The 22,585-nt window shown below is 36.1% G+C and overlaps 1 protein-coding gene and 1 pseudogene across 7 annotated transcripts; both read left to right on the forward strand.

Annotated features, from left to right (window-relative positions):
* Positions 1-3,286: 3,286 nt before the first annotated feature.
* Positions 3,287-10,543, forward strand: LOC112751105 (uncharacterized). Of its 7 annotated transcripts, none has more exons than XM_025800147.3 (10): positions 3,287-3,769; positions 4,573-4,778; positions 4,962-5,196; positions 5,657-5,829; positions 6,998-7,140; positions 7,234-7,411; positions 7,506-8,085; positions 8,701-8,813; positions 9,061-9,301; positions 10,114-10,543. In XM_025800147.3, exons 2-10 carry the CDS (start codon positions 4,588-4,590, stop codon positions 10,339-10,341), a joined length of 2,082 nt encoding a protein of 693 aa, XP_025655932.1. In that variant the 5' UTR covers positions 3,287-3,769; positions 4,573-4,587; the 3' UTR covers positions 10,342-10,543. The 7 variants fall into 7 exon arrangements, with proteins under 7 accessions (XP_025655932.1, XP_025655933.1, XP_025655930.1 ...); XM_025800148.3 differs by having other exon boundaries at positions 3,382-3,769; positions 4,570-4,778; XM_025800145.3 differs by having other exon boundaries at positions 3,383-3,769; positions 4,495-4,778.
* Positions 10,544-17,715: 7,172 nt separating this feature from the next.
* On the forward strand, positions 17,716-18,998 carry LOC112749162 (probable receptor-like protein kinase At1g11050; annotated as a pseudogene).
* Positions 18,999-22,585: the final 3,587 nt, after the last annotated feature.

A 22,585-nucleotide genomic window follows, 5' to 3' on the forward strand; every position in this document is an offset into this window, starting at 1 on the left:
CAGAAAATCCAATCAAAGCAATTCGTCTTGATAATGCCGGTGAATTTACTTCCCGAGCTTTTGATACTTATTGTATGGCTAATGGAATAAGTGTTGAACATCCAGTAGCTCATGTTCACACACAAAATGGGTTAGCAGAATCACTTATTAAACGCCTCTAATTAATTGCTAGACCATTACTTATGAGAACAAATCTTCCAACCTTGGTTTAGGGGCTTGCTATTTTACATGCTGCAGCACTTATTCGTTTAAGGCCAACAAGTTACCATCAGTTCTCTCTTATGCAATTTGCTTTTGGCCAGCAGCCAAATGTTTTCCATTTAAGAATATTTAGGTGTGAGATATATGTTCCCATTGCACCACCTTCTCGTACCAAAATGGGACTCCAAAGAAAATTGGGGATATATGTTGGATATAATTCTCCCTCTATAGTGAGGTATCTTGAGATACAAATTGGAGATGTATTAAAGCCCAGTTTACGGATTATCATTTTGATGAATCAAAATTTCTAACATTGGGGGAGAGAATAAGCTTCCTGAAAAGAAACTTAATTGGTATGCATCATCTTTAATGCATTTGGATCCTCGATCAGGGCAATGTGAACTAGAAGTTCAAAAGATTATACATTTGTAAAGAATAATAAATGAATTGCCTGATGCATTTTCTGATACAAAGAGGATAACCAAATCTTATATACCAGCGAAAAATGTCCCAATTCGAATTGATGCCCCAGTCGGACAAATAGCCACTGAAACAAATTCACGCCAGAAGCGTGGTAGGCCTATCGGTTCCAAAGACAAAAAATCCTCGAAAAAAAGAGGTAAATACTATTCCTGTTGAAAAAGACATAGTAAAGACACCTGCAGTTGTCCAGAATTTTGATATAACTTTAACGCCAAAAGACGTTCAGGTACCTGAAAATTGTGAAAATGACGAGATATCGATAAATTATGTCTTTACAGGAGAGAAATGGGACCTAAATAAAACAATTGTCAATGAAATATTTGCATATAATGTGGCATTGAATATCATACATGAAAATAAGGATCTTGAGCCAAGATCAGTCGAAGAATGTCGACAAAGAAATGATTGGCCAAAATGGGAAGAAGCCATGAAGGCTGAGTTAGACTCACTTGCAAAACATGAAGTCTTTGGACCTGTAGTTCGTATACCAGAAGATGTAAAACCTGTTGGATACCGATGGTATTTGTGAGAAAACGAAATGAGAAAAATGAAGTTGTACGCTACAAAGTTCGACTTGTGGTACAAGATTTTTCACAAAAGCCTGGTATAGATTATGAAGAAACATATTCCCCTGTAGTGGATGCAATAACATTTATGTGGCAGTTTATCCGCATATCATAAACTACATATGCATTTAATGGATGTGGTAACAGCCTATTTATACGGATTATTAGATCGTGATATTTATATGAAAGTCACTGAAGGACTAAAGATATCTAAATCATCCAATGAATATTCACAGGGATTATCCTCAGTTAAATTTCAAAGATCTTTATATGGTCTAAAGCAATCTAGACGAATGCGGTATAATCGTCTTACTAAGTATCTGGCCAAAAATGGATTTAAGAATGATGATATCTGCCCATGTGTTTTCATAAAGAAATCTACATCTGGATTCATTATAATTGCTGTGTACGTTGATGATTTAAATATCATTGGGACTCTTGAAGAGATTCCAACAATTATAAAAGCTCTAAAAGAAGAGTTTGAGATGAAAGATCTTGGAAAGACTAAAATTTGTCTCGACCTGCAGATCGAACATACAAAAAATGGGATCTTTATTCATCAAACAACATACACAAAAAAGATCTTGAAGAGATTTTATATGGATAAGTCACATCCATTAAGTATTCCAATGATTGTAAGATCTTTGGATGTGGAAAATGATCAATTCCGTCCTAAAGAAGAAAATGAAGATATTCTTGGTCCTGAAGTACCATATTTTAGTGCCTTTGGAGCACTGATGTATCTTGCTAATAATACACGATCCGATATATCATTTGTTGTGAATTTACTAGCAAGATATAGTTCTTCTCCAACCAGAAGACATTGGAATGGAATCAAACAAATCTTTCGATATCTTCATGGAACGGTTGATATGGGATTGTTTTATCCCTATGAATCCAAGTCACAATTAGTTGGCTATGCAGATGCTAGATACTTGTCTGATCCACATAAAGGGAGATCTCAAACAGAATACCTATTCAGTTATGGTGGTACAACTATATCATGGAGGTCCACGAAACAGACGATTGCGACAACATCCTCTAATCATGCTGAAATACTAGCGATACATGAAGCTAGTCGCGAGTGTTTTTGGCTCAAGAGTTTGATCCAATATATTCTATCATCATGTGGACTGATTGATCATAAGATAGCTCCAATTGTCTTGTTTGAAGATAATACAGCATGTATTGCTCAACTTAAAGGCGGATATATCAAAGGTGATAGAACAAAGCATATTTCTCCCAAATTCTTCTTCACTCATGATCTTCAAAATCAAGAGACAATTGATGTCCAACAGATCCGCTCAAGTGATAATCTGGCAGATTTATTTACAAAGTCACTCCCAAAATCTTCCTTTAAAAGATTGATACATGAGATTGAGATGCGCCGATTTCGAGACATTAAATGACGTCGACAAGAGAGTGAAACTGTACTCTTTTTTCTTGGTCAGGTTTTTTTTTCTATTGGATTTTTCTTGACAAGGTTTTTAATGAGGTAGTCCCCATCACAAAGGATTTTGTACTCTTTTTCCTTCATTAAAGTTTTTTTTTTCTATTGAATTTTTTTTTAGTAAAATTTTAATGAGGCATAATCCTAAATGGACATCCAAAGGGGAGTGTTATAATATGGATATCCCATTCAGTGTCTACTCAACGTAATCTATTCTTCCATTCAAGTACTATTGGGAAGTGCAAACATTAAAGAATAAACGGTGCATATTTTCTAACATTTGAAAAAGTGAAGCCTTACACATGTATAAATAGAGACATAAACTGCAGCTTTTGACACACAATAAAAATATAAAATATTTTTCCTCTTTCTATACGTGCAATATATAGTTTTTCTTTCACTTCTCTCTTTATATATTACAATATCTAATATTAGTAATATATTAATATATTTTTATTAGTGTGAAATATTAATGTGGTGAATATTAATACTAAAATTTTCTATTTACACTTTTATTATATAGTCCTTTGGTTATTTATTTCCCAACAAAATTGGTTTATATTAACAGAGAGAAAAAAGAATTGCCGCAGTTGCAAGCCTTGACAAAATTCCGTGGACCTGCAAGCTCTTGATTCTGTCCCAACTCTGCAATAAAATAAAGCTAACAACTAACAAGAGCTCCAATACAGAATACTTCATCTTTCAGAAAGCGAAACCTCTTCTGTTTATAATTATCCCCTTTTTCATTTTCAATGTTTATCCAACAACACTGAAACCACTCCTCCCTTTTCCTCTTTCTCATGAACCTTAATCCACACTCCGATTCCAACATTCGTAGTTTACATGTGTCTAACACAACCACCTACCCTCTTCTCGCTCTTTCTTCAAATGAGTTAGTTTTTAGTTCACAATCCCCCTTTTCCCCTTTCTCCGTGATCGGTGCTCGGTTTCTTTGAAAAATTCATCACAATTTCAACTTTTCAAGCCACGCCATTTCCCAAAGTTGAGATTTTTCGGGGGGCATTTGAAGGTGGATCTCTTTGGATTTTGGTTACTGCTACTTGTTCGGGTCAGTATTCCTGATTCAATGCCTTTGTTTTGTATCTAATATCTGTTCAAGAGTGTTGGATCATAGTGAGGTTATGATGGGCAAGATTGTTTATTTGCATCTTTGGTTTTGTGAGGGTAATGGCTCGGTGTCACTGTGCTTTGATCCTAATTCTTGTTAGAACTATTGAAATTGTTTCACAAATTTTGTAACTGAAAACTGTTGAAGAGAAAGTTTGATGCCCTTCCTCATGGGGTTTATTGAGATATTGCTTGGGTTTTCTGAAAAAGTATGTGTTCAGTTTGTTCCAATTGCAACACCAACATATCAAGAAGATAAGATTGGACGTGTCATGAGAGTTTGTTGGCCGCTGTTAAGTTGTTAGTATGAAGAGTAAAGACACTAGAAATTTTTTTTTTTAAAGTTACAATTTATATTTTTCCTTAAAAGTCTTTTTTTACTTAAGAAAAAGATGTTTTTAATATAATAAATGAATAAAAAGTATTTTTATATTGTTGTACTTAAATATAATTGTTAAATAAAAAAATATTTTTACATGAAATATCTAAACATGAAATTATTTTTATTTTTCTAAAATATCTTTTAAGAAAAGATCACTTAAAAATTTTTTTTTAGAAACTCACCCAAACAAGTCGAGAGTCTTGAATGATTAGGATTCAGGAATTAGATGATTTGGCTTTGAGGATTCATCTTGATGTGAGTTATTTTATTGGCAACATTTTTAGTTTCAGTGGATGCTAGAACTTTTAGGAAAGCTGGGATATTGAAGTATCTTGTTTGTTTCTTTCAACCTGATAAAGCAGTAGGAAGGAAAAAAGATGGCTGTAGCTAGCAAAACAAGAAATATGCTTGAAGGTTTGGTAAAAGAGGGATCATTTAAATGGCTTCTAGGGAAGAAGAGCTACTTTGATGAAGAGCTTGAGGAGTTGGAAAATTCACCTTCTGCTGGGAAGAATTACATACCAGAGCTCTCTCCAGTTGCAAACCTAGTTGTTCGTAGATGTTCAAAGTAAGTGCATTTCTCAGAATTTGATCTAGTTTGTTTAGGATATATTGCTTCATACTGTCTTTTCACCTACTTTGGTTTAGTTTGTAGATTTGCTATCCTCAGAACCTTCACATTTGTTTGTTTGACATAGTGGCTAATATTTTTTATTGGAAATTCAACTCTAATGAAAACCAAATAATGCAGAATACTTAAGGTTTCTTCAAGTGAGCTTCAAGAGAGCTTTAATCAAGAGGCTTCTGATTCTATAAAACATCCATCACGATATGCGAGGAACTTATTGGAATATTGCTGTTTCAAGGCACTTTCCTTTTCAACACAAATGACTGGCCATCTGTTTGATAAAACATTCCGACGCTTGACATTTGACATGATGATAGCTTGGGAGGCCCCGGCTACAGCCAGCCAACCGTTAACCAATGTATGTTTTTTCGAGTATGAGTGAAATTTTTCTTGGAGTCACGAGTCATGTTCTAATGGATTGATAACATGTTCAGAGTTACTTGGAAACAATTTTGATATTATATAGAGACTTGTCTTACATAATGTTTTTAAGTTGCTTTGATTGGCTGGCAAGCTATAGTGCTATATAATGAAGTGTGGTGGACAACCAAAATATCCTTAAAAGAACATGTTTCTTTCCATGCTATTTATTTCTGTTCATTTCTATGGTTGAACATCTATTTCCTCTTTGCTATTTTCTGAAGTTCTGAACTTTAGATTTCAGTGACTTCCATTGTTGTTATGGTCATATCAAATATACGTAACTTATTAAGTGGACCTAATTTTGTACGCCCTTGTATTATACCTATAATATAGGTTTGTCTGTGCTCATTAGTACTCTGGTCCTTCTTAATATTGACGGACCTCAAATTTTCTAGAAGGTCGAGGAGGAAATGTCTGTTGGTTTAGAAGCTTTCTGTCGAATAGCTCCTGCAATTCCTATCATTGCCAACGTCATCATTAGTGAAAATCTTTTTGAGGTGCTGAGTTCATCAACTGGTGGTCGCCTTCAGTTTCCCATTTATGACAAGTACCTTGGCGGCCTAGAAAGGTATCAATCTTAATCTTTGAATATGCTATTGCTTCCCCCTTCCTTTGATATTGCAATCCTCTAAATTGAGAAGACAATAAAACTGTAAGATAGTTGGCTTTCAAGGATATGGTAGGTACTACTCTGGTTTGCTTTGATTCTTGTGATCTTGTTATAATTTTGACCATTACTTGGGAAGAGAAAGAGAGATAGAGAAGGAACGATGTCAAATGTAATTCACCGAGTGCTTTGGATGGTTAGAACTGCACACTGATGTTGCACCTCTACTTATAATCTGTCTGTGACCATGAAATGGGCAATATGCTGTCTACTTTGGTCATTACTAGCACCTACTTAATCTAGGACAATATTACTAATAACTAAGAAGCTTTATTAATGAGCTGTATTTTAGGAGAACATCCATGTAAGTTGTTACTTTATTTCATATTTCATGAGAAATTTTTCATATTGAGGGGGGAAAAACAGTGCCAAAAGCATAGGCAGCATCGCATCCACTAGAAGTCTTAATTATACTTAATTTCCTGTGGCAAATTTTAGAAAGTAGTTTTAGAGGAATTTACTGAACCCACCCTTGGACTTGATATTTATGATGGTTATTTAGAAGTCGTAGGTTTTATCCAAAAAATAGAATAATTTTCTCACATAAAGAATTCCAAACTTAGTTGCATTTACTAATATTCCTTAACAACAGCAAAAGTGGGACAGTATCATTCTACAACTTAAAGTTATATTAAAAATAATTAAACAATAACTCAACAGTAAAGCTTGTTTACTTAATATGTAAAAATAAAATAAAAGGTAAAGCTAGTCATTAGAGTAGGCCTTCCCCTGTATTTGTGCATGGACCCTTACCAATTGAATGCTGAAGTATCATGTTGTGTGTATATTGGATTGTTATTCTGCCAAATAGGCTTGTGGGCCAAATCCCTGTCTATTTCTTATAATCTCATCCTAGTTAACAAAATTGTTACCGTATCAATACTACATGAGGATGCAAAGTTTCACTATGCCTTTGTATTTTATAGCACTTGTGCTTTGTATCTTATAATTGATAACTTAAATGGACAGATCTTCTTTCCATTTACATATGTATAATTTAAGGGGGTTTCTGATGCCATATTTGTTATATGGACTTTTTTTCGTATTATTTGGTTTTTGTTATTTACAGAGCAATAAGAAAAATGAAGAGCAATTCAGAGTCATCTCTCCTTTCTGCTATAAGATCCTCTAGAGGTGAGAAGATTCTCGAGATTGATGGAACTGTCACCACACAGCCAGTGCTTGAGCATTTGGGAGTATCCGCCTGGCCTGGTGAGTGCATGAAAAACCCGATTTATATTTTGAACGATGAAGTAAATAAAATGTATGGACACTAGTGATCTCTTCTTTGTGGCTTGTATGCAGGAAGATTAATTCTCACAGATCATGCACTCTATTTTGAAGCACTTCGTGTTGTTTCATATGACAAACCAAAAGTATATGACTTATCGGATGATCTGAAACAAGTTGTTAAACCTGAGTTGACTGGACCATGGGGTACTCGGCTTTTCGACAAAGCAGTCTTCTATAGCTCAGCATCCTTGTGAGTACTTGCGGAAATTATTTTTATTGATAATGGATATCTGGTGAAGCTTAAGAGAACTTCCTATCAACTGCCATAAATATTTCTCTTGTAGATCGGAACCAGTTGTACTAGAATTTCCAGAGCTTAAAGGTCATGCTCGTCGTGATTATTGGCTTGCTATCATCCGAGAGATTCTTAATGTTCACAAATTCATTAGCAACTATAGGATCAAAGGGACTGCACGAGATGAAGCACTTTGGAAGGCTGTTCTAGGAGTTTTGCGTCTACAAGCAATCCAAGATATCGGTTCTGTGACCCCTATACAGCATGATGCTCTTCTCTTGTTCAACTTTTGTGATCAGCTTCCAGGTGGTGACTTGATATTAGAAACCCTAGCAAATACGTCAAACCTAAAGGAGTCAGATCGCCAGAATGGTTTCAAGGCTGTAAGTGGAATGTATTCCGTCTCAGCCTTGGACATGGTTTCTAACTTGGGGTTTGTGTTTGGATCAAGCCCAAACAGCTCAAATGAAAACACAATATCTGTTGGTGAAATATCAGTTGGAGCACTGACTCCATTGGAAATAGCAGTTAAAGAGTCTAAGAACAACTATAAGAAGGTTGTATCTGCACAAGCTACAGTCGATGGTGTTAAAGTTGATGGTATTGACACTAATTTGGCTGTCATGAAGGTACTAGTTTATCTTCCTCTTCTACCATTTTAGTCAAGGTCCATAAAAAGTCTTGCATTGTTAGAGTGCCTTTGAATGAGATTTTGAAAAAAGAAAAAGGAGAGAGAAAGGGTTTATATATATATGAAATTTGGTAAGTTATTTAAAAGTCATCAAATTCTCAAAAGAATAAAAATCTGAAAAAAAGTTTTCAGTTTATATATATGAAATTTGGTAAGAGTAACTAAAAAAAAAAAAGAGTTTAGCTATGTCATTTTTATAAAAAGTTTTAGGTTATAAAATCACTTTGTTTAGAATGTGAAACAAACAAACTTTAGTGTTACATTGCAAAACAATCATCCATCTTAATCTTGTCAGGAGCATGTGCTAGGACCTGATTGTTATATGATATGCATGTTTGCAATGCACTATCTTGCTATCTTCTCTTCATTAGTAATGTGAGAATAAATTAATTGAAGTTGTCTAAAACATGCAATTCTCCTAGGAGAGATAATTTGGTTCTAACTTCTATGGCCTTTGCAGCTCCTACATATTTTTCATTCACAATATTCTAAGCTAACTTCCTTGAAATTCCCTATTTTGACTTGGATACTTATCGTGTACCACTTCTTTCAGGAATTACTTTTTCCTCTAAATGAACTTGGGAAGTCTCTTCTGTCTTTGGCATATTGGGATGATCCATTGAAGTCTACTGGGTTTTGTTTGTTCTTCAGTTACATGATCTTCAGGTATAACTTCATAGGCTGATCAATATTCTATTCACATGTTATTTGTTGAGGCAGATAAAAGAAAGTCGAAGTTGAAATATCTTTTATTGGGAGACTAACAAAGTACAACACTTCATAACTAGAAATATTTAGCGTGGAAAAAGCATATGCAACTATAGAATGTTGAGTTCTTTTAAATTTTTCTTGTGTGTATTCTAATGACACATTTGTCGTATTTTGATAATCTTTGATCAACTGATCATTGCAGGGGTTGGCTTGGGTATGCAGTGGCATTAGTGCTTCTTTTACTCTCAGCATTCATGTTAATCACCCGATATTTTAGCGATGGTAGGCCTGCCGAAGTCAAAGTAATAGCCCCTCCACCAATGAATACCATGGAGCAACTTTTGGCTGTTCAGAATGCCGTCACTCAAGTCGAACAGCTTGTACAAGATGTCAACATAATTCTGCTCAAGTTCCGCGGCTTGTTGCTTTCAATTTTTCCTCAGGTTAGATGCTGATTCATATATAAAGAAGCCCGAACAAATGTATGCCTCTTGGTGTTTGCGAGTTTTGATTGTGTAATGGAAGGGTCAGAAGGGGATGGTCTTGAAGCGTAAACTGAAATCTCTTTTACACTTCAAACCCTTCTCTTCCATCTTTTTCCCTCCAAAACTCCAACTACCAAACACATCCCTAGGCCCCGTTTGGTAAATTGTCTTAGGACAATATATTATTGAGAGACCTTGAGACAGTAGAGATGGGTAAAAATGTCTTTTCTAGGCCAATGTCTGTGTCCAAGGCTGCATTTAGTTTTAAGAATAGAACAAAACAGGACACTAAGAACAAGACACAAATAATAGAAACACAAAATTTAGTGTTTTTGTATTTTGTTTGGTGATAAACTAAATATAAGAAATAACATATTAAGAGAAGTCTAATTTACTCTTATTTTCTTCCATGTATAAAATTTATGAAGAAAAATATAATGACAAAAATGTAATTATAAAAATTTGATAGTAGTAATGAAATGAAAAATGAGAAACTAAGTTGTTGTCTCTTATTAGTATCTCGGTGTCTTTCCTATCAAGGACACAAAATACACTAGTTCAGTATCTCAGGACACGATATCTCTATCCATGTCTTATCTGCCGAACATGATTTTGTGTCTTTATGTTCGTGTTTCAGTGTCTCATGGTAGTAAACATACGCAGTCCAAATGCAAGCCTTAGAGAATTACTTGAGATGTTTGTTCTTATATCAATTGCCAACTACTTATGTCACACATTATAAGACTTGGTCCTTTCTATGTGATGAACAGGCCACAGAGAAGTTGGCATTTTCTCTTCTATCAGCAGCATTGATTCTTGCTCTCTTACCCTCTAAATGCTTAGTTCTGCTAGTTTTCTTGGAGATATCTACAAGGTATTCACCTCTAAGGAAAGCTAGCACAGAGAGATGGATGAGGAGATTAAGGGAATGGTGGTTTAGTATACCAGCAGCACCTGTTACACTTGAGAGAGATAAAGAGGAAAAGAAAAAGAAGTGATGTTGGTGAATCTGTTGTGAAATTATGTACATATTTATGTTGAATAATGCTTTTTTTTTTTTCCTCATATACAGAGGTTTTAGGTGTAAAATTCAAGAATGGAGTCAATGGAATTAGAAAAGCACATGAATCAATAAGCTACTGCTAACGACGTTATTTTGACAAATTCTAATCATAAAAGATGTAAATCAATTCCACTAAAGATATGATTAGTTTGACAAAATTATTTAAAATGAGTAAATTGTTAAGTGATTTGTTTAATGTTTAGGATTAAATCTTTCATTCCAAAATTTGACTTGATTTTATGGACATGTTCGTCCAAAATTGTTCTCATTTTTAGCTAAACAAAACTTTTAAATTACGTGAAAGATGTAAAGAACTCTAGGTTCTTGATAACTGATTTTTCTGCAAACAAATATGAACATTTATAATTGGATGGCTTTAGTTTTGATGCATGGAAAGTGTATAACATTTAGTATTGTCCTTCTTTTAATCATATTTATATATTTAGATAATTATTCAAATAATGAGTTGGAGAATTAATACTTCTGTTGTCGTGTAAAATATTTTAACATTGAGTACAAAACTTAAATCCATAATTATATGTGCACGTACTAGAGCATAAAAACAGAATTTCACATAATATTATATGATTTAAATTGAAGTCGAGTTTCATAACTTAGATTTAAAATCTAATCCATGTAGTTTATAAGAAACAAATTGGTTTCATTGAATTGAATTTCAACAGAAATTGTCCAACACTTTGGCGGATTTTTTTATTTAAATTATTTAAATATTTAATTTTACTGAAATATATAATTTATAGTATATTTATGTTTTTACACTCACTTTATACCTCTTAAGTACACGGTGTCAAAAACCGTTAAACATAGAGTTTGAGTATTGTGTACCGGAAATATGTAACAATTAGAAAAAAAATTTGGTTGCACTGGTGCAACTGCGTAGTTATACATATTCAAGATGTTGAGTACCTGAGATATGTGTACAAATTATCTAGGTGTCTACATCTTAAATGACTACATAAAAAAATACTCTATATAAGGAGCTTGAAGGCTCTAAAGCTAATCACAATATAACCATGCCATATTTGCTATTCTCTTTCATAAATATGGCTAGTAATCAATTTTTTTTTGTGGTAGTTTATTTCTATGGGATCATAAGAAACGGTGAAGAGGGAGTGATATTTGAGTGCAATTCACCTGTGATGTGTTGCTCACTTGTCGTCTTAATTTTCTAGATACACTGAAAAATGTTGTTATCTTGAGCAACATGGGGGCAATAAGTTCCAAGAAGGTTGGGAGAGTTGCCTATAAATTCTTATCAGCGGTGCCGAATTGAGGATTTTTTAACATGACATTTTAGGTCAAAGCTGATGAGCATGTAAGGGTAATATTTGACGTATATCCTAGGATAATATCAAAATATGTGTTGGATGAAGTCTATGCATAGTCCCATGGTGGTGGAGTCTGTTGTTGTATGATAGGAGCCATAGATGACCCGGGTCTATAGGGTTCCGTCGACAAAGTGTATGTGGAGACCCAAGATGTATGTAGATTGCTAACCTCCCTGATAAATCAACTGGTCTCTCCTACCACGATACCGATTCGCCAAGTCATCCATGACATCCCCAGGTGCACACATAAGGTCATACAACTCGTCGAATGATACCTTCTGGGGTGTGTTTAGATCAAAGTCATTATGATCCCACTGCGAGATCTCCTTATGCTATTATGCTGCCAAGGAGGATGAATCGTGTTGCTGTGTCCCTGAGGAGGATCCTGGCATGAACTCCCTTGAAATGTCCATATCATGCCCAGCAAAGAAGCTAGGTGATGGTATGTCCTGTTATGTCATCACCGGAGGATCCTCAGGGACACCCTCCTGGCGTGCATACTCGGTTTTCTCATTTAACAACTAATCATCCGCAGGTGCATGCCTCCCTCGCTAATCCTGGACTTTTCAAGCTGGTATCCAGATATCATCTCTGACCTGCTTCCTTGCCCATTGTCTGCGATGTGGAGCATCCCATGGAAGGGCTAAAACATTCCTCTGATCGAGACAGCCAGGAGAATGTTCACAGGTAGGACCACAACTCTCGGATCAGCTCACACGTCCTTCATTGATAAAAACATAACACGACATGCTCTCTGCCATCATGTAAAGTACTTCTGCGTGGGTCAAGGATCAAGGACACTGTCGATGATTACCATGTGCTGCTATTGGCCACGGGCCCTCCATAAGTCATACCAGTCATGGTGTACCTTGAGCCACCACACATCGTTGCCTCAAGTTGTCTTGAACAAAAACTTGTCCATATTGACCGAGTCCTTTGAAGCATGCTGCTGACCCCAAATTGTCTCTTGACTCTATCCATGTGATGAAATTCAACAAAGTGGAAGCACAACAAAGGCACCATGACTCTCCATGTACAAATCTACCCAACACTCCTAATCCAGTTAGGAGCCATGTGATGTAGCTAGAGATCGTCGTAAGGTGTCCACCGAAACTGGTAAAAAAAGGTAACCATGTAATTTGCCATGGAAGAACAATATATATATATATATATATATAACACATAAGAAACCTAAACTGATTATACTTTATCAAGTCTAAGAGCATCCAGCCTATGTCGCAAACGTAGTATCCTATCCTGATAGTGGTCTCTACACTGCTGTTCTAGTCCTACCAACCTATTCATGGAGGATAAATTACTTTCAATAATTAATATTGCAAATAGTAACAAATAACAATTCATAACAAGCATTAATTACCTCGCTGCAGGCAAGACTCTGAGTACATCGTAGCCAGCTAGACAGAATGAAGGGAACCTGTGGTAAATCCACGACAACACAAGTACTATGCACCCTGCAATGTTTGTCACATCACGCCTAGATGCATAATGAATGGTAGGTGTGTGCTAGTAATGCAGACCCCAAGACAACCGTCGACAATTGTCAAAATCCTCGAAGAGCAGCAACCACCTAAGAGGGACAAGGTTGACTGACTTGTTCGTAAATAAATATCCCCCAATCAACATCAATAAGTAACACTGAGCATATATCCAGAGAGTATTTGCATGACTGCATCTACCCCTGGTGGAATACATGGGATGGGACACTGTTTTTGAGCCATGTCATCCTCAGACTAAAAAATCCTACTTCTTGTCCTCTAGCTGAGGTGGAGGCCTATCACCGATCAAGTCCTTAACCTACTGTCATGTGGGATGGCCATGATACTGCTGAAAATCTCTAGGCAACCACAATCAGCTCACCAATTGTGTGCAAAGCAAGATGGTAAGCCACATCTTAGAGTGTAATGATAACTTCATCCAACAGAAGGTGGAAGAAAATTATAAGTCTCGAGCCTCCACTGCTCAACAAATGCATAGAGTAAAAGATTCTCGAACATGAAATTCCTCAACTCAACTGCGTGTCCTAATCCGACTTTCCTAATATAAGGTAGCAGGATGTTAGACGATGGGATAGACATCACACGATGTTGCAAGAACAACCGAAGTGTCTATAAAAATACAATTAACTAGTCTTTTTGTAATTGCATATTACAATGCTAACAATAACTAATTCATGAATTTCGAGTATTTAATGTAATTAAATATATATAATCAAGTAATTAAATAATTTAATTAAATAATACTCTAATTTATGAATATAATTATATAACAACATAATTAATAATATCCTAATATAATTAAATTAAATAATCGGTAAAAAAGAGAACTTCATCTAAATTTAAATTATTAATTAATTATCTTTTAATGTTGTCTTTTAACTAATTAAATTTAATTACCCTAATATGTCAACTAATCAATTACCTCAAAATAATCTAAAATATCAATATTCTAGATGGTACTCTAACTACTTAAATCGAATCATCTTAACATGTCAATTAATTAATTAAATTAAGTTAATCTAATATTTTATTATTCTAACATATCTTCTAACTAATTAAAATCAAAATATTCTAACATGAACAACTAAAACTAATTAAATCAAAATATCTTAATATATCAACTAATTAATTACTTAAAATAAGATGTAGACAAACCAATCTCAAAATCCAATGCTCCGATTACATGCCACTTCGTATTGAGTGGTTGATGTCTCCTGAGCACATATATTGTCGGCGAGCTATATGCTTTCATTACTTCACAGCACTTTAAGAAAAGTGTAACCAAACTTTCCAAATTTATAAAATTCTCTAAATGAACGTTGATCTTGGATGCACCCTATATATAGCTCCTAACGTACATATCCCAAATATTGAAACTAAAAAGAATTATTCTCTACATACAAGCATTTTTTCTATACAATTTATAGAAGTCATTTATATTCACGCGCGTACATTTTTTTTTGGTGCCGTTACTGCACGTTCTTCTTCTTTTTCTTCTTCTTCTTCTTCTTATTCTTCTTCTTCTTCTTCGTTATTTTTCTCTCTCATTATCGTCGTCACCAACACCACCACCACCACCTCCTCCTCCTCCTCCTCCTCCTCTTTCTCCTTTTTTCATTGGAATTTCTTCTTCTCCTTCCTTTTACTCTTTCTCCTCCATCATCAGTTATCTCGTTGCTGAAGATAACGAATAATTCAAGTTCAGATTGTCAATTGAACTAAAACGAAATTGATTATTGTTTTGAATCCAAATCAAGTAGCTGACGTGTGGTTCGATTCTAGTTAATTTTTTTGTTGGTAGTTTATGATTCTGTAGGTGAATAATGTTTCATCATTGATGGTTTGAATTGAATGTAATGTAAAAGTTCTGCATTAAAGAAAATATTTTTCTGTATTTGCAACAAATTTGGGTGTAACACGAAGGTATTTGCGTGTAACACGAACATATTTGGGTGTATTCTTTAAGAATTTTCGGTGTATGTGTCCTGAAATTCTGCATAATTCAAAACTCTTCTTCTCCCTCCTCCTGATCTTCTGCTACTTCTTCTTCTTTTTCATCATCATCATCACCATTTTCTTTTCCTATTCATCTTTTTTTCTTGTTTTATCTTCTCAAGTTTTTTTTTTGTTTTACTCTTTTAACAAGAATAAAAACAAAAAAATCAAACAAAGAAGAAGAAGAAATACATAACGGTACAAAATTACTTGGAAGAGGATGAACTTACATTCATTCAATTAAAAGAAAGAAAGAAATAAAGAAAAAAATACAGCATTAGAGAAAATATTTTTCTGTATTTGCAGCAAATTTGAGTGTAACACGAAGATATTTGGGTGTATTGTTCAAGAATTTTTGGTCTATGTGTGCTGATAAGTTCTGCATAATTCAAAACTCTTCTTCTTCTTCTTCTTTTATCTTCTCAAGTTTCTTCTTGTTTTACTCTTTTAATAAGAATAAAAACAAAAAAATCAAACAAAGAAGAAGAAAAAACACATAATGGTATGATGAACTTACATTCGTTCAACTAAAAGAAAGAAAGAAACAAGAAAAAAAAGAAGAACAAAAAAAATGCAGCATTAGAGGAAACAATTTTCTATATTTGCAGCAAATTCGAGTGTAACACGAAAATATTTGGGTGTATTGTTTAAGAATTTTCAGTGTATGTATGCTGATAAGTTCTGCATAATTCAAAACTCTTCCTCTTCTTCCTTCTCATCTTCTGCTGCTTCTTTTTCTTCATCTTCTTATTTCATATTCTTATAATTCGTCTTGGGGGGAAAAATCAAACAAAGAAGAAAAAATACATAATGTTGCAAAATCAATAGAAAGAAAAGGAGGGAAAAAATGCAACAACAACAACAGTAATAAAAAAATAACGATGAAGATGAAACACGCAAAGAAAAGGAGGAGAAACGCAAAGAAAAAAGAGAAGAAGAAGGAAGAGGAGGAGGAGGAGGAGGAGGAGGAGGAACATGAAGAAAAAACGACGGTTGTAGTTTTGATCGAGAAAGAAGAAGAAGCATCTTTCGTAATAGTGAGTGAGCGCGCTATGGAAACCATTGAGTAACACGCTCGTATGGGTGAGCGTCCTTTTTGTTGGATTTGGCCCAACTTGTATGACTTGTAAACCAAAAAGACTTATATGTATAGCAGGTCTGATTCAAAAATATTTTGAAGCATATCCCGAGTGCACTCCATCCGATTTCAACATTTATTACATAACCTGAGTGCATTAAGAATCTGTAACATTTGATTCTCATGTTTCGATTACTGAATACTCAATATATTATTTTTTCTTGGTTTGACTCTCAATATCCGAAATGTGTAGCATGCACTACATAAAACCAGAAATTAATTTAAGAATGGAAGTAATAATGGAGATGTGCAAGTATATTGTGATTTAGCGTGTATTCCATAATGTGGATCTGTTGAAGTCAGTAACCTGCAAAATGCAGGTTACGTTTTGCCAAACCAAAAACCAAAAAGCTGAGTCACCTGCAAAATGCAGGATATGTTTTGCATGATCCAAAATCAGAAAGCTGCAACAACCTGCAAAATGCAGCTTCCAATTGGCAGAGAAGCAGATCGACGGCTCAAAAATGTGTCCCTGTCCCCTGCATGCAGACCGGACCTGCTTTGTTGACCATCTTGGAAGTCCAAAAACGGAAGCTGTGTTTGGCAGCTGGCCAGGCCAAAACACAGGTTGCGTTTGGCAGTCTTCCCAGTTGCATGCACGCCACGTGTTGGAGAAGAGTGTTGAGGGGGGTGTTTAAAACGCAAGATGCAACGAGAGGGGGGGTGTTGCTGAAGAGTGAAGAGTGTTGTGTGAGGGTTGTGCAGATAGGGGTTTGTAAAGGTGTGAGGAAGCTTGTGGGAGGAAGAAAAAGGGTATTAAGCTTAGGTTCATTTGGTTCTTAAATAAAAAATGGTTCGTGATTTTACTAGACCTGAAGATCACATTATTGAGTACTTGGATCATCTTGAATGGGTAAGTAAATTTTTTTAAAAATTTTATGATAAATAAATATATTTATTTGAATTTTGTTTATTTATCTTTTAACAAACAATTTATTTTCGTTATTATTATTATTATTATTATTATTATTATTAGTTAATAGTCAATTTCGTCCCTGAAAGATATCTCGATCTCCATTTTCGTCCCTGAAAGTCAAAATTAATCAAAATCGTCCTCCAAAGATACCTTACCTGATCACGTTCGTCCTTCCGTCATCTCCTTAGCTGAGTTGGCAAACGTCCGTTGACGTGGGCCGTTAACTGCCAAGGTGGCAGAGAACAAAAACGACGTCGTTTCGGTAGAAAGCGCTCCTAGGGTTGAAACGTCGCCGTTTTGTCTTCAGAGGAGGGATTCAAACGTTGCAATGCGTTACCCCCGTGTCATATCAACCATCGCTCTGTCTTTCACCATGGCAGCACCTTCACCTTAACCTTCTCCTTCTTCTCCTTCAATATGCCCACATCGACTTCAACTATGTTAAGAGAGTTCCATGGAACCCTTCAGCATGTGAGAATTTCCACTCTTTATCGTCAAACTTGAGCAACTGTTGCACCTTGCTCTTATCTCTAATCAGAATAAGGTTCGCGCAGTATCTTAAAGAAACTACAAATTTCAACCTCCCAAACCTTGAAATCTCAACCTCATGCGTCCATGATTTCCAGTCTCAGCTCAATTTCTTGTCTCTCCAAAACAACCTCGTTGACTTGTGCTTTGACCCTCACTAGTTCGTCATGTCCCGAAACGTCTGCGCAGGAATTGAAACCCTAACTAAAAGATTGGGACAAGAAGCTTGGTCAAATCACGCCTCTTGATACTAGTTGCAAACAAGACCTCACTGATCTTTTGCTATGTGATGTGTGTCTTACTGCGGGGTTTCAGGTGCAGCATAAACTTGTCTCCATTGATGGTAATGCTTCTCACTCTGAAAATTGTTTCAAATTTACTATTCTATATGCTGCTGCGTTTGGGAATCAGTATGGACCTGAAAGCAATGGTGCCATGAGTTGCATCTTTGGTATGTCACTTTACCCACAGGATGGTGGTTCTGGTGGAAAAAGTCACCAGGGTTTGGTTTTTGGGTTAACTGGTGTTGGTGTTGCTTTGTTAGTTATGTCTTGTTTGTTAGGGGTTTATGTTTGGTATGATAGGAAGGTTAGGAGGAAGAAGTTTAATGATGATGAATTTGATTTTGATCCTGAGGAACAAAGGTCTAGGCGTAGGTTGAGGCTAAATACGAGATCTATTTGGTTCAAGATTGATGAGCTTGAGAAGGCTACTGATAATTTCTCAACCAAGAATTTCATTAGCAGGGGTGGATTTGGGCTTGTTTTCAAGGGGATTTTGTCCAATGGTTCGGTCGTGGCAGTTAAGAGGATCTTGGAATCTGATTTTCAAGGGGATGTGGAGTTTTGTAATGAGGTGGAGATTATTAGCAACCTGAAGCACTGGAATTTGGTGCCACTTCGAGGCTATTGTGTAGTGGATGATGATGATAAAAAATTTAATGACAGGGGAAGCCAGAGGTTTTTGGTTTATGATTAGATGCCGAATGGAAACCTTGAAGACCATCTGTTTCTGGTGAGTGAGCAGCAAAAGTTGAAGAAATCGCTGACTTGGCCTCAAAAGAAGAGCATAATCTTGGATGTGGCAAAGGGGCTGGCTTATCGATGCATGTGTTCACGGCGATGTATTTATCGTTCATATTGGGATTAGGGTTTATCCACTCCAAGGACTAATTTGACGTCTTAAACAAGAGTTATCTTGTCATCAACAACATGCTACAGCCTGGTGTCTGCCACCTTGGCAGTTAACGGCCCACGTCAGCGGACGTTTGCTAACTCAGCTAGGGAGATGATGGAAGGACAAACGTGATCAAGTAAGGTATTTTTGGAGGACGATTTTAATTAATTTTGACTTTCGGGGATGAAATGGAGATCGAGGTATCTTTTAGGGACGAAATTGACTATTAACTCTTATTATTATTATTATTATTATTATTATTATTATTATTATTATTATTATGATTGTTAGCTATTATAGAATACTGTATAATATTTATTATTATTTTCTAATAATAAATAATAAATAAATATTTATTAATTTTAATAATTTATTATTATTTTTTAAGATAATAATAGTAATAATATTGTTTAGTTACCGTTTTTATTATTATTATTATTATTATTATTATTATTATTATTATTATTATTATTATTATTATTATTATTATTATGATTGTTCGCTATTATAGAATACTGTATAATATTTATTATTTTTTTTAAGATAATAATAGTAATAATATTGTTTAGAGTTTAATAATTATCATTTTTCTTTTTGCAGGCTAACAGGAATTTGTTGCCCAGAAAACTCGATCCGCTAGATACCTTTAACGAGGTAGCTGCAGCGACACTGGCATTGACTGGGTTTCAACACGTTTCGCGTGTAGGCAAAATGAGAGGTCATTCTGCACTACTGAGTGCCTTGGTGGAACGCTGGAGGTCGAAGACTCACACATTTCATCTTCCGGTCAGTGAAGTGACGGTGACGCTGGAAAATGTGAGCTATATTCTTGGTCTCCCGATTAATGGAGAGGCCGTTACGGGTAGATCAGACAGCAGTCACCAATTTTGGTGTGAACTGCATTGCGTATTTTGGTCGAGAGTCCGGTCCGCAAGATCACGTGTTGGGGAATGTTAATCTTACATGGGTCCGGCAGTGCAGAGATACTGAGCCGTGTGACACTCAAGAGTCTGTTGAGCAGTAAGTCCGGGCACACATTTTCTACGTGCTCGGTTCAGTTGTTTTTTCGGATAAGTCGACGACTTCATTGAACTCGAAATTTCTACCGCTACTTCAGGATTTCCATCGGATTTCAGCATACAGTTGCGGGGCAGCCAGTCTGGCACACCTATACAGATCGTTGTGTCGTGCATCATAATAGAACTGTAAAGAGATGAATGGCCCACTGATACTGCTTTTTGTTTGGGCGTGGGAGCGTATGCCGCTTCTGGCACCTATACCCCGCGATCAGCTCGGCGATGTTGGTATTCCACTTGCGTGACGGTATTGTTTTTATTATTATTATTATTATTATTATTATTATTATTATTATTATTATTATTATTATTATTATTATTATTATTATTATTATTATTATTATTATTATTATTATTATTATTAATAATTTGTTATTCTTATTGTTATTATTATCCTGTTTTTGTTTAGGTGGAGTCATTGGCACCGACATACAAGATATATACGGAGGCCTACTGTGCATTTTAGGCAAGGACTCGATGACATGGGAGTTGACGATGTAAGTTGTAACCATCAATGTCCAATGTTTTTATTCAAAAGAATAATTTTTCTAATCAGCCTCTTGGTAACTAATGTGCAGTTTATATGGCGGCCGTATATGGGAGTGGGGGTTCCCAATGACCTCACTGCCCAGTTGGTTATGTGCTCCACCCAATCGCCGCTATTGTCATTCGAGTGCATAGAATGGTACCCAACAGACCGGGTTAGACGACAGTTTGGGATGCAACAACTTCCACCAGGCCCGGCATTCGACCTTGGTCGTGATCATTGCAAGCGGTTGACAAGAGCACAGAACCATGAATGGAGAGAGATTTACAGTCAATGGGTTCACAGGTGGAGATCTGACCACTATAACACATTGCACTTAAGCGAGGAGATTATTGACTTTCATCCTCTCCCAGTGTACTACGAGTGGTACATATAGTAGTATGGGATTCACCTACGACTGTCAAATAGAGTTGCAGGTGAACATATTAGCGCCAATGAACCACAGCAGCAACAGGAAGAACCAGCTGGACCTCAGCAACAAGTCTTGCCTCATGAGCACCACTATCAGGTATTATTATTATTATTATTATTATTAATTTTTACCGTTTTAAATTATAATTAATTATTATTGTTTAGATTTGTCTATTATCATTAATTACTATTAATTGTAATTAATTGTTAACTAGGTTCTGGTATATGAGCACCACTATCAGGTCCCGGCATATGAGCACCAGTATCAGATACCAGCATATGCCCAGCAGTTTCAGTATCCGGCATATGCCCAGCAGCTTTAGGATCCGGCCTACGGCCAATAGCAACAGCAGTGGCCGGCATATGAGCAACAGGCACCATATATACCAGAACCACAACCACATCAGGACCCTGAGCCCTACATACCACAGCTGATAATTCCAGCCGAGGGTCACTTTAATCCGTTGGGTGGATCTGACACCATCAGCTTCTCTCAGGTCTTGAGAGATACAGATTATCTATTTCCGACGCCACCACAGGAAGGGCCTACTCCATCTCAGCAGTCTGGAGGTTGTCGCGCCATAGCAGGTCATGCTAGTGACTTCGACTTTGATCAATCGACGGGTCATGTAGATTCGTTCGGTCCTTCCGCACCATCGCGTACCCAGTTGTTTGATTTGAATGAGTACCCGCAGTAGAAAGAGGGAGATTTGGGACATGACTTGCAGCACTGGTATGATCTTGGTGGAGCGAGTGGTCCGGGGATGAGTGGTTCCGGTTTGTATGACACTGGTGGTGCCAGCATGACAGATTTCGGTGGTCCTAACGTTGGCAGTGGTCTGGATGCCGGTGTGTCTCAGGGTCATCCGTATAACTTACGGACACAGACTGCGCCTCCAGACAAATACACCCCATCCTTGTATTCGAAGAAGGCGCCGAGGAAGTAGTCTGTTGCAATTGATCTTATATTCAGTGTTGTATTCAGAGTGTATTCAGTGTTGTATCTTATATTTAGATTATTTTGTTTAGTATTCTTATCATTATATATTTAGCTTTGTTCTCGTATAACTCTGTTTGAGACGATCATATTGCACTTTTGTAACGAAATATTTATTTGTTAAAAACTTTATTTATTATAAATTGTTAACTAGGTTAACAAACATGACGAGATTACATAAAGAGTTACATATAATTGTGAAGTAAGATACCAAGGTTACATTGAAAAAGTTAACCACTAATGACCTCCAGCGGTGCTTGGACCTGCATGCTGAGGACATCGACTGCGGCTATGTCCCTCGCGTCCACATACAGTACACCGGCGAGGACCACGCATATCCCGCGAATCCATCTCATTCAAGTAGCGGGTTGACTTCGGTCTTTCTTTTGTTGCGCGCCTCAATGTCCAGTTGGCGATCACCTTCGCTCTTTCATATCTATCCCACGTAGATGGGTCACCCATCAGAATAAACTTGCCTCTGTACACCTTGCAAATATCAGACATCTTGTACACGTCGTGCACATATACT

The sequence above is a fragment of the Arachis hypogaea genome, chromosome 15 (genome assembly GCF_003086295.3).
Source record: "Arachis hypogaea cultivar Tifrunner chromosome 15, arahy.Tifrunner.gnm2.J5K5, whole genome shotgun sequence".
Lineage (NCBI taxonomy): Eukaryota > Viridiplantae > Streptophyta > Magnoliopsida > Fabales > Fabaceae > Arachis > Arachis hypogaea.